Source organism: Euleptes europaea, chromosome 17 (genome assembly GCF_029931775.1).
Source record: "Euleptes europaea isolate rEulEur1 chromosome 17, rEulEur1.hap1, whole genome shotgun sequence".
Taxonomy (NCBI): Eukaryota; Metazoa; Chordata; class Lepidosauria; order Squamata; family Sphaerodactylidae; genus Euleptes; species Euleptes europaea.
The window spans coordinates 9,072,578-9,090,237 of record NC_079328.1 but is presented as its reverse complement, the minus strand read 5'-3'; the positions used below and the strand labels follow the sequence as shown (position 1 = coordinate 9,090,237).

Genomic DNA, 17,660 nt, shown 5'->3' with positions numbered 1-17,660 from the left:
TACGGCCAGAGACCTGAAGGTATCTTTCGACGGATCCAGCTCACAGTTGCCTCACTTCTTACTCCAAATCTCCGGCTTCATGAAGGACCAGGGGGAGACCTTTGCCTCGGAAGAAGCTCGAGTCAGGTATGTGATCAGCCTGCTGGAGAAAGAGGCCGTGGAATGGGCAGTGACAGCGGCAGAAACTATGCCTAGGGTTTTGGCATCCCTGGATGAGTTCTTGTCCGCTCTGCGACGCCGGTTCGAAGACCCCCACCGGGGGGAAAAGGCAAAGATTGCCATGCGTCGTTTGAAGCAGGGAACCCGCTCAGTAAGTGAGTATGCACAGGACTTTTTATCTTTGTCGTGCAAGATACGGGAGTGGAGCGAGGCCACCAAGGTCCAGCACTTCCGCGAAGGGTTGCGGTGGGAAGTGCTGGATGGCTGTTTGACTTTGGGAGATCCAGAGTCGGTAGAGGGGTGGGTAAGTTTGGCGGCCCTGGTGGAGAATCGCAAGCTTACCCTCCAGTTCTCCAAGGATCGTCCTTCGAAGACGATCCCTATCCCGCCCGCGAGAGGGGACAACGCAGCAGGCTCCCGGCGAGAGGGAAGACATCGAGGAGTCTACAGTCTCGACAGGGCACGTCGGTTCAGGGAGGGAGCTTGTCTTCAGTGTGGGAAGATGGGCCATTTTGCAGCAAAATGTACCAACACGCCGTCAGAAGGGACGAGCAACAGGGCGACACAAGAGCGGGAGGCGACACCACCTTGGAATCTGGAGCACAGGAGAGCGGAGGGGACGAACGGTCGCCGTGGGGCGGCGGCCCTGCAAGCTGAAACCTCATCGGATTTCCACAACCATTGTACCCGAGATAGTTTCCGAAGCCCCTCACCGGCAAAAAACGAGGACGGCCTTCTGTGAGGGAACCGGCACAGAGGGCACCCTCGGAAGAAACCAAACCGGCTCCATGTAGGGTGAGTGATCAGGGAGAGACATTGTTGATACCTGTTGTGTTACGAAACCCCCAAGGGGGGGAACCGGTGGCCGTTGTGGCTATCGTGGACTCCGGGTGCTCCCGGACCCTAATTGATCAGGCGGTGGTAGAACGCCTGAAAATTGGGACTCGAGAACTGGACCAGCCCTTACATTTCCACCAAATGGATGGGAGTGACCTGCGGGGAGGGCCGGTTCATTTGCACACTCGCAAGATGTGGCTGGGGGTGGGAAACCACTGGGAACAGATCCACTTCACGGTAGTTCCTAAGATTTCCTACCCGGTGGTTCTCGGCATCAATTGGTTGGCGGGGCATAACCCGAGCATTGACTGGGAACAAAGGCGGGTGGTGTTTGGAGCTTCCCAGTGCGAAAAACACAGCCGGGATGACTTACCCGGAGGGGGAAGCGCAGCTGCCTTGGAGGAACCCACGTTGCCCCCAGAATATAGTGATTTCGCAGATGTATTTGAGGGGACAGACTGTGACTTATTGCCTCCTCATCGCACTACGGATTGTGCCATCGAACTGATTAAGGACGTTAAACCGTCCAAGGCCCGAGTTTATTCCATGAGTCCCCAAGAGAAAGCAGTGCTGCGAGAATTTCTGGACAAGAACTTGAAGCGGGATTTCATACGGCCGTCCAAGGCTGCATTTTCTTCTCCCTGCTTCTTTGTGAAGAAGAAAGGTACATCTGATCTCAGACTGTGCGTAGACTATAGGGGGCTTAACGCGATTACTGAAACTAATGCCTACCCCCTTCCCTTAATCCCGGACCTCCTGAGCGCGTTACAGGAGGGTTGTGTTTTCTCGAAAATTGACCTGGCGGAAGCCTACTACAGGGTCCGGATCAAGGAGGGGGATGAAGCTAAGACAGCCTTTTCTTGTTGTTATGGTTTGTTTGAATTTTTAGTCATGCCATTCGGTCTGTCGGGGGGGCCCTCGTGCTTCATGCAATTAATTAATGAGATTCTACACGATCTCCTATTTCAAGGTGTAATAGTCTTTCTCGACGATTTGCTGATTTACTCCAAGGATCCCGCAGAGCACAGAGAATTGGTGCGGGAGGTGTTGCGTCGTCTAAGAGACAATCATTTGTATGCTAAGTTATCAAAATGTGCATTCAACCAGGACCAATTGTCATTTTTGGGTTATGTGATATCTCCCCAAGGGTTAAGCATGGATCCGGAGAAAGTGCAGGCAGTGTTAGAATGGGAACCTCCCAGAACTCGCAAACAGGTTCAGCAGTTTTTGGGGTTTGCGAACTTTTATAGAAGTTTTATTCAGGATTTCGCTCAAATAGCTTTGCCTATTACTGATTTGCTTAAAACCAAGGGGAAGGGGCAAGAGGCCACCTTTGCACAATACCAGGTACCTTGGACCGCCAGGTGTCAGGCGGCTTTTGAAACTCTTAAGGAGCGCTTTACCTCTGAACCCATTCTGGCGCACCCAGATTGCTCCAGGCCATTCACCTTACAGGTAGATGCCTCGGACAAGGCGATGGGAGGCGCACTCCTTCAGAGGGATGATCAAGGGAGACTTAGACCCTGCGCATATTTTTCTAAGAAGTTCTCTGGCCCTGAACTCAACTGGCCGATTGGGGAAAAGGAGGCCATGGCAATTAAACATGCCCTCACGGTTTGGCGACAGTTCCTGGAGGGAGCGGCCGAGCCCTTTGTGGTCTGTACAGATCACCGTAACCTCGAATCGATTTTGGGTCAGCGGAAGCTGTCCGCCAAACAAGTGCGTTGGTCAACCTTTTTCTCTAAGTTTCATTTTACCATCAAACACATGCCTGGGAAAGAAAACTGCTTAGCAGACGGACTGTCTCGCATGCCGCAATATGAGTGTCAGGTTGAGCGGCCGGTGGGTTCTCTTTTCACACGGGAACACCTGGGTTTGACTCCAGAGGGGAATAGTGCAGGAGTTCTGACCAGAGCACAAAGCCGCGCGGCGGCACAAGACTCGAGTTCGAGTCCTCCTCGAGAAGTGGTCTCTCCCACCTCCTCATCCCCAGCAGTCCCCGGGGAACCTTCGACCACAACCGCTGGGGAGGGGGGGGAAATTTCCCAAATAGAGCGAAGGGACCAGGCTGAAGGGCCAGTACCCACCTCCTTGCCGGGGTCGGATGCTGCCATTCCCCGCCTCTGGGCAGTTCCAGAAAGCCTCCCGGAGGTAGTCAAGACAAGGTGGGGGGAGGCTCTTCAGCGGGAGCGGGAGGAAGAATCTATCCCATCCCAGGTGACGGACAAAAATGGTCTCTGTAAGAACAAACATTACGTGCCCAGGGAACTGAGGCGAGAAGTATTGGAATTGAGCCACAGTTCAACTATAGGGGGACATTTTGGGTTTGTTAAATCCTTGCACCTAATAAGAAGACAGTTTTGGTGGCCTGGGATGCGCCAAGACATCGAGGTATTTATCAAATCCTGCCCTGTGTGCGCAACTAGTAAACGTTTGATGGGAAAACCCCCGGGATTACTAAAGCCCCTAGAAACTCCCGAGGCACCCTGGCAAGTGATTGGGATGGACTTCATAACAGACCTCCCGTCCAGTCAGGGGAAGACTGTCCTGTGGGTAATCACGGATCTTTTCTCTAAGCAAGTTCATCTCGTGCCGTGCGAAGGGATGCCATCTGCACACAAATTGGCTCGTTTATTCATACATACCATATTTAAACTACACGGATTTCCGAAGAAGATAATTTCGGACAGAGCCTCGATGTTTGTGTCTAAGTTCTGGAAAGCGTTCTTAGGAATTGTAGGTGTGCAGTTGGGTGTGTCATCTGCCTATCACCCCCAGACGGATGGGCAGACCGAAAGGGTCAATGCGGTGATAGAATGTTATTTGCGTTGTTTTGTTAATTATCACCAAGACAATTGGGTTGATCTGCTGCCACTGGCAGAGTATGCCTACAATAACTCGGTACACTCTGCAACCGGGATGAGCCCATTCAAAGCAGTTTATGGGATGGATTTTGGACCATTAGGGGCTGTACCTACCCCACCAGAAGGCGATCCCCCCGAGGTGTCTAAATGGGCTCACACAGTGAGGAACACTTGGCCCTGGCTTGTAAAAAACCTGGAACAGGCTAAAGACAGGTACAAAGTACAAGCAGACAAACACAGAGCACCTCAGTGGGAATTGAGGGTCGGAGGGAAGGTGTATCTTTCTTTTCTTTTTTTTAATATAGATTTTATTGGATTTTATACTAAAAATTTTCCATTGCATTAAACAACATCTATGACAATATAAAATTTCAATTCTAACCTAAAGTTGTTATAGTTCCATAACATATAATAAAGAAAAAAAGAAAAAAAAGAAATGGAAAATTTTGACTTCCCCTTCACCTCTATCTTCCTCTTAATAAAAAGTTCATCTCGTCGTAGTTAATCTAATCTTAATAAACTATCAATATCCTGTATAAAAAAAACCATAATCTGTTAGTAAATATAATTATGCTTATTCATTATAAAAAAAACCCAAAAATAATCCTCTGGATCAGATTAGAAAATATTCTTCCATTCTTCCCAATTTTAACTCATATTCACAATAATGCATCCACGCCCCCCATTCCCCCAGAAACCGAACGTCATTTTCTTCATTTAGAATAGCTGTGAGTTTTGCCATTTCTGCCACTTCAAACATTTTAACAATCCAGTCTTTTTTCTCAAAAATTTCTAGCCCTTTATTCCCAAAATGATGTCTTAATCTTAATTCCACTACATCATTAATAGCCATGCCACCCGTCCACACTATCAAAGCCTTTGGATCCAGCAATCATATTTAAATCAATCCTTTAACCATGGTCTAATAGTTCCTTCTGTAACTGAAATAGGCCAGTCAGGTATGGGAACAGGATTTCTTTGTTCTCTCTCATTTCCTCAGACAGGATACGTATCCAAAAATAACTCTTTCTGGGCTTCATCTCCATCGTGGCTTCAATCTGTATTCCTTGACCTGCTCTCTTCTTCCTTATATCCACACGTCGTTCCATGACTTTTTTAAATGAAAAGTCTATTTCTTGTATGTCTGATCTCTTTATCGCCGGCTGGTTGCTTTCTTGAACTTTTGTCTTCTTCTTTGTATCCTTGTATTCTTCCATGACTTTTTGGGCAGAAGAGTCCATTGCTTGTATGTCTGTATTTGTGGTCATCGTTTGAATTTTCAAGACTTTTATGTCTTCTATAACCAGATCCAACTTCTGATTGCCTACCTGTGATGATTGGTCAAGAGTCGTCATCATTGAAATCAGTTGAGCCATCTGTGTTGAAATCTGTTTTAATTGTTTAATTGTCGCCTCAGAATGTTTAGCAAGCATGTCCTGTATTTTTTTTCCATGTTTGAATTCTGTAAAATTCCCTTTGATTTCATAGGAGCAGGGCTATGTATTAAGCCAAAAGAAGCTGGTAAAATACATGTCCACAGATAGGGCCTTTAAAGTTCTAATTAAAAGATAATAATTCAAACATCAGCCTTATAATTTTTTCGGGTTGAAAAGAGTCGAAATTGGCTCTAGAATTGCGTTTTAAAGTTTTGAATACCAGTGAGTTTTTTTCGGTCGCTCTAGGTCAGGCTGATCAGGAAGTATACAGGAAGTTGCTAGTGCCGTGGACCTTCTACCGCCTCTTCTCGATGGTTGTTCCTTCAGGAATGATTTCCAAGTAACTCGAGTGCGACGCGTAATCGGTCCTACAACTACTTCCTGTTATTTTAGTTCCGATGATAGATAGGTTGTTATAGAGGGTCTTCCGTTCCAGGCGCTCCCTTACTGCAAACGTGGCAGGATATTCTTCGCCGGAAAATCAGGAAGAAAAATCACCCTCCCCTTCCCTTGGACCCATTGGTGATAGTTCTTGTCAATCAAAAGGTATCCTTCCGACTCTTTATTATGGTTTAGGCTGATCGGATTGATAAGGCTCCTGTCGCTAATCCCGATGGCTAACTCAGATCAAACTTTTTCAGTTCGGATTAAGGAGGAATGGGGGTCCCAGAAATATTCTTATCAGCCCCCCGTCTGTTCAAGTTTCCAGTAAGTAGACGAAGAGTTCTTTTGTACTCACTTGGGTGTCAAGAGGTGAGGTTCTTTTCTTTATGTAGTCCTTATGTTGGTATTAAGGTGGTGGAGGGTGGAGCTTGATGCCTAAGTTGCGTTTTGGCGATGTCCTTCCCTAGTGCCCTCGCAGGACCGGCGTCCAGGACTCCGAGGGGCTTAAAAAGCCCCCTCAGAGTACCTAGGAGGTCAAACCGCGTTTGCGGGCTGCAGGGAGTTCCTGCTTTCCAACCCACTTGCAAGGGTCGGATTGGGGTATCTATGTACCCCAGAAATAACGCAAACTTGGATTTCTCCCAGGACAGCCTGGGGAAATGGAGTGCTCTCCCCAGCAGCACCACCGGAAGTCGTGTATCTTTCCACTAAGAACCTCAGGTCTTTACGCCCGTGTAAAAAATTGGGTCAACGATTTGTGGGTCCGTTTCCTATCTCCCGAGTTATCAATGAGGTTACGGTGGAGTTGGAACTACCCAAATCCTTACAAGGGGTACACCCAGTGTTTCACGTGAGTCTGCTAAAACCCTTTCTACAAGCACCAGAATGGCACCCCGAACCCGAAGCGGCAACTCCCATCATGGTGCAGGGCGAACAGCACTTTGAAATCTCCAGGGTGCTCGATTCTCGGAGGCGCAGGGGCCGACTGGAATATCTTGTGCGTTGGAAACATTTAAATTCCAGTCACGATGAGTGGGTGTCCGCTGTTCACGTACAGGCTCCAACCCTTGTAGCGGCTTTCCATCGCCATTACCCTGACAAACCAGGAGATCTGGGGGGGGGCCTTTGGGGAGGCGGAGTGTCAGTGAGGGCATGCAATCGGACCCTGGATAGCGGGGTGACTTTTGTTTCACCTCTCCTTCCCGTGGGAAAGAGAAAGGAAGGAAGAGGCAACAGCCAAAAGCTCGAGAGATCTCCATTTCAAAGTGACTTCCTGATTGTAATCCTGCTCTGATTTTAAGGTGTGAATTCTCTAGCTTGTGTACTCTATAAGAATGCCCTCCAAATGATTTTGCGCCATTGTAACGTTGTGTTTCATGGATTACTGTACCCTTCCTTTCAAATAAATTCTACTTTAACTCTCTGCTAACGTCTGGAGTGAAGTTGATGATTCCTGAGAGGCAACGGAGTCCTAGAATCTGACACCAGTATAGATGGAACAAGATTGGAGTGATTATAGTCCCTATTACACACTCCGGTCAGCGCTCTGGAGACAATATCCTGTAGCAACTGTAGCTTCTGGGCCATCTTCAGGGGCAGCCCCCCATAGACCACCTTGCAGCAATATAATCTCAATATAATCTTTGGCACCAGCCACAGTGGCAAGATCTTTCCTTCTCAGGAACAGATGAAGTTGGTGAAAGACACTGCCACCTGTTTATCCAAGAGGGCGCTCGGGTCCAGGAGTACCCCCAAGGTTTGAGCCTGATCCTTTAGGGGGAGTGCAACCCCCTAAAGTGCAAGACTTGCGAAAGAGAGATAGAGGACAGATTGCAGGGTTGTGGGCCTGCAAAAGCTCAACCATTCGACTCTTGACTGTCAGCAGCTCTCCAACATATTAAGCTCAGAGTCTCTCTCAATCCTGCTTTCTAATATTCATTAAAAGGACACGCTGAGAGTTGAATTTGGGATTTTATTTATGCAAAGAGGGTGCTTCAACACTGAGCCCATCATACCTCCATGTGAGCTACTCAACAGACCAATTATCCTGCTTTGTATTGAGGGCAAGATTTCTGTGTGGGTTCTGTTTTTATTCGGTTGCCCAGTTTTAAGTTAGGGAATTATTTATCAACATGAGACACTGACATAGGAGACAGAATCTGGATTAGGGTTAAAATCCTTTCTCACACACAAAGCTTCCTGAATGGTGTTCTCCAAGTCACTCTGAAGTCTAACCTACCTCTCATGATGAGGGTAAAATAGTGCTTTGGAAGACCAGAACCACATATGTTGTCATAAATATAAAAATTGTTTTTAAAATAGTAGTAAACTGGTTTTCTGTTAATTTAGTAGAAAATTGGTAATTTAGTAGAAAAATGGTCAGTTTTGTAGACTCAAAAGGTGACACAAACGGAACTTTGAAGGTCCTCTGACCCCCGGGGGGAGCAGCCCTTTTGGTGGCAAAGGTTGCGTGTGCAGAAAACAGGAAGAGGCAGGATCTGCCAGCAAAGTTCTGTTCATGATTCTTTGGATCTAGTCCTATACTTTACCCCCAGCAAGCTGGGTACTCATTTTACTTACCTCGGAAGGATGGAAGGCTGAGTCAACCTTGAGCCGGCTACCTGAGACTGACTTCCTTTGGGGTTGAACTCAGGTTGTGAGCAGAGCTTCAAGTGCAGTACTGCAGCTTACACCAGCAGTAATTCTATCTAGATAGTTTTTTGAGTTAATAGTTATCATACGTCTTCTGTTCCATTAAAAATGCTTAAACCAGAGGTCGGCAACCTTTTCTTTAATGAGAACTACTTCTCAGTAATGAACATACGCTGAGTCCTGCCCCCTCCCCCCCGCGCCAGCATGTTACTAGGTTTTGTTCTGTCCTAGAAATAGAATGTGGGCTAGGAAGGAAGAGAACCAAAAACGAAGCTAAGCCAGCATGGTGTAGTGGTTAAGAGCGGTGGTTTGGAGCGGTGGACTCTGATCTGGAGAACCGGGTTTGATTTCCCACTCCTCCACATGAGCAGCGGAGGCTAATCTAGTGAACTGGATTTGTTTCCCCACTCCTATACACGAAGCCAGCTGGATGACCTTGACCACATCACATTCTCTCAGCTTCACCCACCTCACAGGGTGTCTGTTGTGGGGAGGGGAAGGGAAGGTGATTGTAAGCCTGTTCGAGTCTCCCTTAAGTGGTAGAGAAAGTCGGCATATAAAAACCAACTCTTCTTCTTCTAAGCAGCACAGAGAAAAATCCTATGAAATAAAAGGGTTTTTTAAAGTACCTAGAGCAGATCTTTTCATGATCTTATCCTGGGCCTTTAGGGGGATGTGTGAGCTCCTCAGCAGCAGCCAACGAGCTACCAATTGGAGACCTAAACAGAACCTAAACAATATGTTTAATAGTAGTAGTTTTGCATGCTGTTTGCATGTTAGCAATCTTTCCTCGGGCTATGTATGCCCTTGTATTGCTTTGGGCCCACTGACCTCTAGCTCCTTGCGCCACGTCTGTTTATACAGAAGTGGGAAGGATGTCAGGTGCATTGAGAGAACCAGTGTGGTGTAATGGTTAGAGTGCCAGGCTAGGATGTGGAGGACCCAGGTTCGAATCCCCAGTCTCCCATGGGAGCTTGCTGGGTGACTTGGGGCCAGTCACAGGGTTGCCACTGGGTTAAAATTGAGGAGAGGAGAATGATGTAAGCTGCTTTGGGTCTCCTATGGAGAGAAAGGCAAGGTATAAATGAATACCGTATATACCCGTGTATAAGCCGACCCGCGTATAAGCCGAGGTGCCTAATTTCTCCCCAAAAATGGGGAAAAATTAGGCACCCGCGTATAAGCCGAGGGTCGGCTTATAACCCCTCCCCCCCCGCAGGCTTACCTGGGCTCCTGGCGCAGGAGAAAGCGGCGCGTTCCTGGCGGCGGCACGACCGGGAGAGGGCCGGGGCAGCCTCCCTGGAGCTGCAGAAGGCCGCCCCAGGCCGCTCTCGGCCGCCAGAAGCGGCGGCGCGGCCGGGCGAGGCCGGGGCCGCCGCCCCAGGCCGCTCTCGGCCGCCAGAAGCGGCGGCGCGGCCGGGCGAGGGCCGGAGCAGCCGCCTCAGGCCGCTCTCGGCCGCCAGAAGCGGCGGCGCGGCCGGGCGAGGGCCGGAGCAGCCGCCCCAGGCCGCTCTCGGCCGCCAGAAGCGGCGGCGTGGCTGGGCAAGGGCCGGAGCAGCCTCCCTGCAGCTGCAGAAGGCCGCCCCAGGCCGCTCTCGGCCGCCAGAAGCGGGGGCGCGACCGGGCGAGGGCCGGAGCACCTGCCCCAGGCCGCCCCAGGCCGCTCTCGGCCGCCAAAAGCGGCGGCGCGGCTGGGGGAGGGCCGGAGCCGCCGCCCCAGGCCGCTCTCGGCCGCCAAAAGCGGCGGCGCGGCTGGGCGAGGGCAGGAGCAGCCTCCCTGCAGCTGCAGAAGGCCGCCCCAGGCCGCTCTCGGCCGCCAGAAGCGGCGGCGCGGCTGGGCGAGGGCCGGAGCAGCCGCCCCAGGCCGCTCTCGGCCGCCAAAAGCGGCGGCGCGGCTGGGCGAGGGCCGGAGCAGCCTCCCTGCAGCTGCAGAAGGCCGCCCCAGGCCGCTCTCGGCCGCCAGAAGCGGCAGCGCGGCTGGGCGAGGGCCGGAGCAGCCGCCCCAGGCCGCTCTCGGCCGCCAGAAGCGGCGGTGCGGCCGGGCGAGGGCCGGGGCAGCCTCCCTGCAGCTGCAGAAGGCCGCCCCAGGCCGCTCTCGGCCGCCAGAAGCGGCGGTGCGGCCGGGCGAGGGCCGGGGCAGCCTCCCTGCAGCTGCAGAAGGCCGCCCCAGGCCGCTCTTGGCCGCCAGAAGCGGCGGCGCGGCCGGGCGAGGGCCGGAGCAGCCGCCCCAGGCCGCTCTCGGCCGCCAAAAGCGGCGGCGCGGCCGGGCGAGGGCCGGAGCAGCCGCCCCAGGCCGCTCTTGGCACCAGGAAGCGGCGTGGGCCCGGCGGCGGCGGCAGTAAGTTCCCCCCTCCTCCTCCCTCTTCCCTCCTCCCTTCTCCCCCCTCCCCTACCCTACCGTATTGACCCGCGTATAAGCCGAGTTCGGCTTTTTCAGCCCTTTTTTGGGGCTGAAAAACTCGGCTTATACGCGAGTATATACGGTAAGTGAAATTTTAAATGACCTGTTTTAGCAAAGTTGTGAGCCTGCAAGGCTCAGTATGGCTTATAGGAGATTGACATATAGGGAAGAAGTCAGCAGAAGACAGGTTTGAGGATTCTTCACAGGGACGATTAGCAAATCAGGGTTTGGTGGAATGGGGGGCATTTGAAAGTTTAGTGAGACCCTTCTCTCCCCTTGCGAAGGTCATATTTTACTCACCCTGCACTGAGGATAAAATGCTGGATAATAGATTTCTCCCATGGGCACTTTAAAAGGTGATGAGCAGCAAATAGGTGTCTGATCTAACATTGGGTAGTTGACTAATGGCCACCAGGGCTTCATCGGGTGGGCCTGTTCTTCTTGGGGAGAACAGTTGCTTTGTATGCTGAAGATCCTAGGCTCAGTCCCTGGCATCTGCAGTTAAAAAAGAGTCAGGTAGTAGGTGATAACCTGACCTGGATGACCCAGACCTCGGAAGCTAAGCAGGGTCAGTCGTGGTTAGTCCTTGGGTAGGAGACCACTAAGGTAGTCCAGGGTTGCTATGCAGAGGCGGGAAATAGCAAGCCACCTCTGTTTTGCCTTGAAAACCCTATGGGGTCACCATAAGTCAGCTTGGACTTGACGGCACTTTCCACCACCAGTAGGTGATGGTGAAGACCTTCGCCTGAGACACTGGGAAGCCACTACCAGCCAGAGAAGATTGTACTGGAGGAGTCTGACTCAGTATAAGGCAGCTTCACGTATTCAGTGAATCTGTGCCTAAGAGCTGCATATCATATGTTAGTGTACTATAGTGGTTTCATACCTGGTAGTCCTGCAAAAAAGTTAAGAGATTTTGGATAGGAATCCCCCAAGAGATGGAGAAGCTGTTAAAATTCAGTTTTCCTCTTTGATTACGCCCAATTGAATTTTTAATTGTTTAGAGTAGATTATAGTAGAATATATCGAATGGGAATACTGATTTTAACCGATGTAGTAATAAAATGCAGGGTAGGCTTAGGGGCGAGTTTTATAAAATGGAACTAACAACGTATAATCTGATTATTATGTAGCTTAAGTAGTGGCTGAAATGTTACTGTACTATAGGGGTTAATGTGTGGGACTAGTATCTTGGAGACCCATGTTCAAACCTGCAGTATGCAAGGGAAGCTCACTGTGCGACTTTGGGCCAGTCGCGCATGCTCAGCCTGACCTACCTCACAGGGGTGTTGTGTGGAGAAAACAGATGAGGGGAGGAGGTTGTAAGCTGCTTGGAGTCCCCATTAAGGAGGAAACAGGGATATGCATGAAATGAGTAAATATAAACAAAGCGGCCTTATCTGGAGAGCTGTTCTTATGTCCTTAATATTTTTATTTATTATGAGCCTGTTCACTGCCTCCCAGGCCCACCTTTTAGTTGAGCCCTCCCTCTCCCTCTGAACGGTTCCCACTCTTTTTGGGTGGGAACTCTGGAAGTATACCTGCACATTGACTTAGACCCAGGGGAGGAGCTCTGCTGTCCCGCCTTCTGTAAGAAACGTGATGCTCTTTTCTTTAGGAGACGCTGTGCAATCGATTTCACAAAGGGGCGGCAGATGTGAAGGAAAGTGGTCTAGTTGAACGCATCTTAGTCTGGTATCTCATCTGTGACCATTCCATCTTGAGTGACTGCAAGGAGTTTAGCCTCTTGACAGAGTCTGGGCCCCTTACGGTATTGCTCCCAGCTTTGCTGACCCACACAAACCCCCTCACCACGTTAAGGTGTGTGTCCAAGAGGTCTTAAGTAAACAGAAACACTTGACTATTTTAAGTATGTCTATATCACTTCTCTCCCCAAGGGGACCCAAAGTAGTTTACCACAAACACATACAATGTAAGTAAACCAAGAACAACGTCATGGCTTGAGTGGGCCGGGAATCAACAGCTAGCTTATCCACAGGTACTGTCTCTGATCCATGGGCCAAGAGCCCTTCGGCTTGTGCCTCTGCCCATGTCTAAGCTTTATACTACCTGCAGGAAAAAGAAGACAAGCTTAGCCTACGTGGAGCTCAACTGCTGCTGGCTTGCTAGGAGAATGCCAGCAAAATCTTCTTCACATCGCCTCCTGTAGGCTTTCTGAGTGCTTAAGCCCTACCCCTTTGTTGAGAGTTGGTTAGAGCTTCAAAGGGTCGTGCTCTAGCCTGGAATCCACTATTACTTGTGGCTGCCATCAGTCTTTTCTGCTGAAAGTTTCCAAGGGGGTCCTTGAGCAGTTGGAAATGTGATAGAGGTGTAGAAATTCTGGCCCTTCATTTCAGGAATTGGAGTCTCTCGTATGTCTGATGTCTCCTCTGAGTAGCCTGCAGAGTGCACTTCCTCAGGCCGGATCTCAGGTTAACTTTGGATCTGTAGGATTGCCAGTTGCTCTGCCTCAGAATCTCTCTCCAGTGCATCAGGAGCTAGGGAGATGATAGCCTGCGTCTCTTCAGTGGAAGCTCTTGAAATCCAGCAGAATAACTGCTTCTGTGGTTGAGTGATTATCAGTGGTTATAGCGATTATAGCATATTATATCCATTGTCATTACAGGAACCCTGTTCAGTAGGTCAGTACAGTTTCCAGTGATGCAGACTGGGTTTTTGGTTTCTGTGAGGCTGAGAGTGGCTTGTCTGAGGCAATCCAGTGATTCCACAACTGGCATGAGAGTTCAGCCAGGGATTTTCTGGCTCACAGCTTTCTCTCCATTCCAGCTCCACACTAGTCTGTAGACAGGGCAGGCTAAAATGCTTAGAGATTGTGGCAACTAAGTACTGTATTCATCCCTTCACTAGGCCTTAAAGACATGAAACTACAGAACTTAAAAAAACAGAAACCATATGTCAGATTACATGTCCTTAAAATAACAAAATTTTGACTAAAAATAAAATACTATTTGCCAAATACTATAGGATATTGACGTATTCTGCATCTGAGACACCAAGCCAACAGTTGGAAGGTGTTTTAGTGCACTCCAGGGGACCGATGTTCCACATTTCTGAGAGCTCTTTGCTGTTTTAAGTCACAGGGAAGCGCAAAATGTCGTTGTTAAATTTTCCTTGGAGGAATAATGCTCTGCTCTAGAGTCTGAGCAGTGCATGAGATGCTTAGTTTTGTAGGCATGGTGGGAAGTTATTGTCGAAGGCTTTCACGGTCAGAGTTCATTGGTTTTTGTAGGTTATCCAGGCTGTGTGACCGTGGTCTTGGAGATGAAGATGCCTGCCACAGCTGCTGGCGAAACGTCAGGAAAGAAAATACCAAGACCACGGTCACACAGCCTGGATAACCTACAAGAACCAATGGTGGGAAGTGTCCGTCCTAATGCTCCTGTGAAATTCTTTATGATCCGTTTCCTAGCACTCTGAGGGTCCTCTACCTTATCCCACCCCCACAGCATAAATCTCCTGATACCTGTGCAGTAGCAGTACTGGGAACAGCTGGAGCTGCACACTGAGGTGTTCTTGGCTAATGATAGTTTACTGTTCAGCCAGAGTGGCAGAAAGTTTGGGGATGTACAGGGTGGCAAGATATATGGGGGTGCAGAGATGCATGGGATTGGAGATGCGGATGATCTGTGAGCATAAGTGCCTTTAAAAGAGGTTCCGGTTGTTGGAGGATGGTGAGTAGCCATGGTGGGTAAGTGGAACCTCCATATTCAGAAACAGCAAACTTCTGAAATATCAGTGTTATGAGGCGACATCAGGAGTATGCCTTGGGCTCTGTGCCCTCCTGTTGACCCTATAGGGGAAATGGTTGGCTACTGTGTGAAACAGGATGCTGGACTAGATCAATTAGTGGTCTGATACAGCAGGGCTCTTCTTCATGGGAGGTCCCGTGGCTCAGTGGTAGAGCATCTGCTTGGCATGCAGAAAGTCCCAGGTTCAGTCCCCGGCATCTTCTGATAAAAAGGCTCAGGTAGGAGTTGATATGAAAGAACGCTGCCTGAGACCCTGGAGAGCTGCTGCCAAGTCTGACTAGACAATACTGAACTTGATGGACTGATGGTCTGATTCAGTATAAGGTAGCTTTGTGTGTAATTCCAGGTGCTGGATTCCTCAGACAGTGAGAAATTTGATTTCCTACTTCAGCTTGTGTTATATCACTTCTATTTCCTGTTTAATATTGGTCATACTGTGAATCCTAGCTAACTGCAAATGTATAGATTGCAATGTTTATATTGTGGGTTGCATTTCTTCAGTGTGAAACAATAGACTGGCAGTATGAGAACCAGACAAATGGTAGCAATTGAAAATGGAGATTTTCTGGGGTTCGTGGGTATAGTGCAAAGTCTTTTGGAGTTTGGCTGAAGGTACTGGACCCAGGCCCTGACCTGGTTGGCCAGGCTAGCCCAGTCTCATCCTTGGGAACTAAGCAGAGTCAGCCCTAGTTAGTACCTGGATGGGAGACCACCAAGGAAGTCCGGAGTGGCTGCGCAGAGGTCGACAATGGCAGACCACCTCTGACAATGGCAAGCCACCAGAGGTCGCCATAAGATTCTGTGACTTAACAACACTTTCTACCTCCACTGGACCCGGAGCATGGAAGAAAAGACTCCCATGACCAAGAAAGAGTGGTCTTGCTTCTCATAGGTTGTGTTTCTAGAGGGATAGCCATGTTAGCCTGTGGCAGCAAAATTAAACAGAAATCTTAACAAAGTTTTGTTCCAGCCAGGACTCCTATTTATTTAAAACATTTTTATGCTGCATTTCCACCCAAATAGGGTTCCTCCTAGTATGCTGTTCCATTTGTTTTCCATTTCCGTCTGGTTTCCTTGAATTCTGTTGTTTCCCTTTGGATTGCAATATTTTGATTATAATTTATTTTAACTGAGAATTGCTTGTTTTAAATTAATATTGTATGAAATTGAATTTTTTTTTAATGATCCGTTGCTGAAGTGACCTGCCCTGAGCCCGGCTTTGGCTGGGATAGAGGGTGGGATATAAATCCAATGAATTAAATAAATAAATATGATGTAGATGTCTGAGTGCAGTGTGTGTACTCTTGCAGCCAAAAGAATGCAACGGGGTCAAAATTCCAGTTGATACCAGCAAGCCAAACCCAAATGAAGTGGAATTTGATAACTTGTACTTGGATATGAACGGCATCATCCATCCCTGTACACATCCTGAGGATAAGTGAGTGACGTGCATATTTTGAGTGGTTAGTGTGCTTAAAGCATGGTTTGGAGTATTAAAAAATGACCTACATTGCAGGCCAGCACCCAAAAATGAAGATGAAATGATGGTGGCCATTTTTGAGTACATTGATAGGCTTTTCAACATTGTGAGACCAAGGCGGCTTCTCTACATGGCTATAGATGGAGTGGTAAGTATGAGAAATGGCTGTTCTTTTATGGGTTGTTCTTTCATGTAGTTTCTTGAGTTAAATGTTGCTGCAAATCAGCTCTCAATTGTTGAGCTATCTTACTCTGCTATAGTTTAATTTCCACTTTCAGTACTGGTTCAGTTCATTTTGGCTTCTAGCTTATTTAGTCAGTTTATGGAAGATAAGATTTCAGAGCTATTGTGTCTGTGGAGCTGTATCATTGATTCATTCTGCATATGGAAATAGCAGAAGCCATCTAGACAAAATGAACATGCCTTTCTGTAGCAAATTTGGGTTCCCCAAAGGTGGTAAGGTTATCCGGCTACCTAGGTGCTCCTTTAAATAAAGAAATATTTCCATTCTGTCTCCATTTTATACTTACCTTGGTGTGTTGGAGGATCGTCCTATAATATAGTAAAAAAATTTCGTACAAGGGAGCCTACTTTATTCCAGTTGCCCTTAGATTGTTTCAGGCAAAGTCTATGGCCCAGATGCTATATGAAACCTTACTGGGTTCCTCGATGTCCAGTTATGCCCCACTGGAGCAGGTCCAAGCTAAATTTCTTAGAGCAATACTCCAAGTACCACCATGCGTATCGAATTCCTGGGTGCGTTTGGAGCTGGGATGTTAAAGATGGAGGCTAGGATTTGTCTTTCCTCCATTTATCTCTGGCTGAGAGTGTTGGGGGCAACTGAAGGCCTTCTGCCATTACTCTTTGGTGATGACCTTAAATCCAGATGGTGGCAACAGACTGAAAGGAGAGTCAAAAGCCTGGGATTCTCCACCCACTTCCTGTTAGAGCTCAGCGGTGACCAAGCAAAGCAGTTAGTTAGGCAGAGGCTTTTTGACATTGAGTGCCAAAATGAGCTTGTAAGCTCTCCGGCGTTTTTGGCCCCAATCAGCAATAGATATTGTCAGTCTCAGGCATAGTTCCCTAGTATCCCTCAAGCAAACTCATCCAGACAGGTAGATCTGAAGCAGTAAAACTTTATTAAGAACTAAAAGGCAAATTAAAGAACTGACTGCACGCAGGCAGGAAAGGTTATCATTGGAGGCCCAGTACAGGTTACTTGCTTCAAAACACTAGGAAAGGAGAATAAGATAAACATTGCTAGGCTGCAGCGAGATAAGCAGTTCCCATGAACGCAGACTAAACACGCCGCAGCTGTGAGAGCCGGCACAAACGAAGGATACACAGGAGATACACAGGAGCTTCCGGCCCTGGGAACCAAGGACTTGACTTGTGGCCAGAACTCGGCCTGAACTTATGTCAAGAGCCTGACTGGATCTTGTGTTCAGTGAAGAACCTGACAGATATGTGTTAGCGTCAGCAGAATTAAAAAATAGAATAGATAAATAAATTAGCTAAAAATCTCAGATTAAAATAACATTCTCCATTTTAGGTTTGATTGCCAAGCCCCCGTTTTGCCTGGTGGATCTTGTATATTGCAGCACAAAATTTAGCTACTTGTTTCATCATCTGGGCTGACCCTTCCATAGGAGATTCCTCAGCCTCCCTTCCTCAGAG

At 48.6% G+C, this 17,660-nt stretch overlaps 1 protein-coding gene across 1 annotated transcript in view; it reads left to right on the top strand.

The window, feature by feature from the left end:
- The window catches only part of XRN2 (5'-3' exoribonuclease 2), a 115,206-nt gene that overhangs the window by 7,310 nt on the left and 90,236 nt on the right, over positions 1-17,660 (top strand). The window contains exons 2-3 of the mRNA XM_056862525.1: positions 15,814-15,941; positions 16,020-16,131. Coding sequence (XP_056718503.1) covers positions 15,814-15,941; positions 16,020-16,131 — 240 coding nt within the window. The remainder of the gene's footprint in view (positions 1-15,813; positions 15,942-16,019; positions 16,132-17,660) is intronic.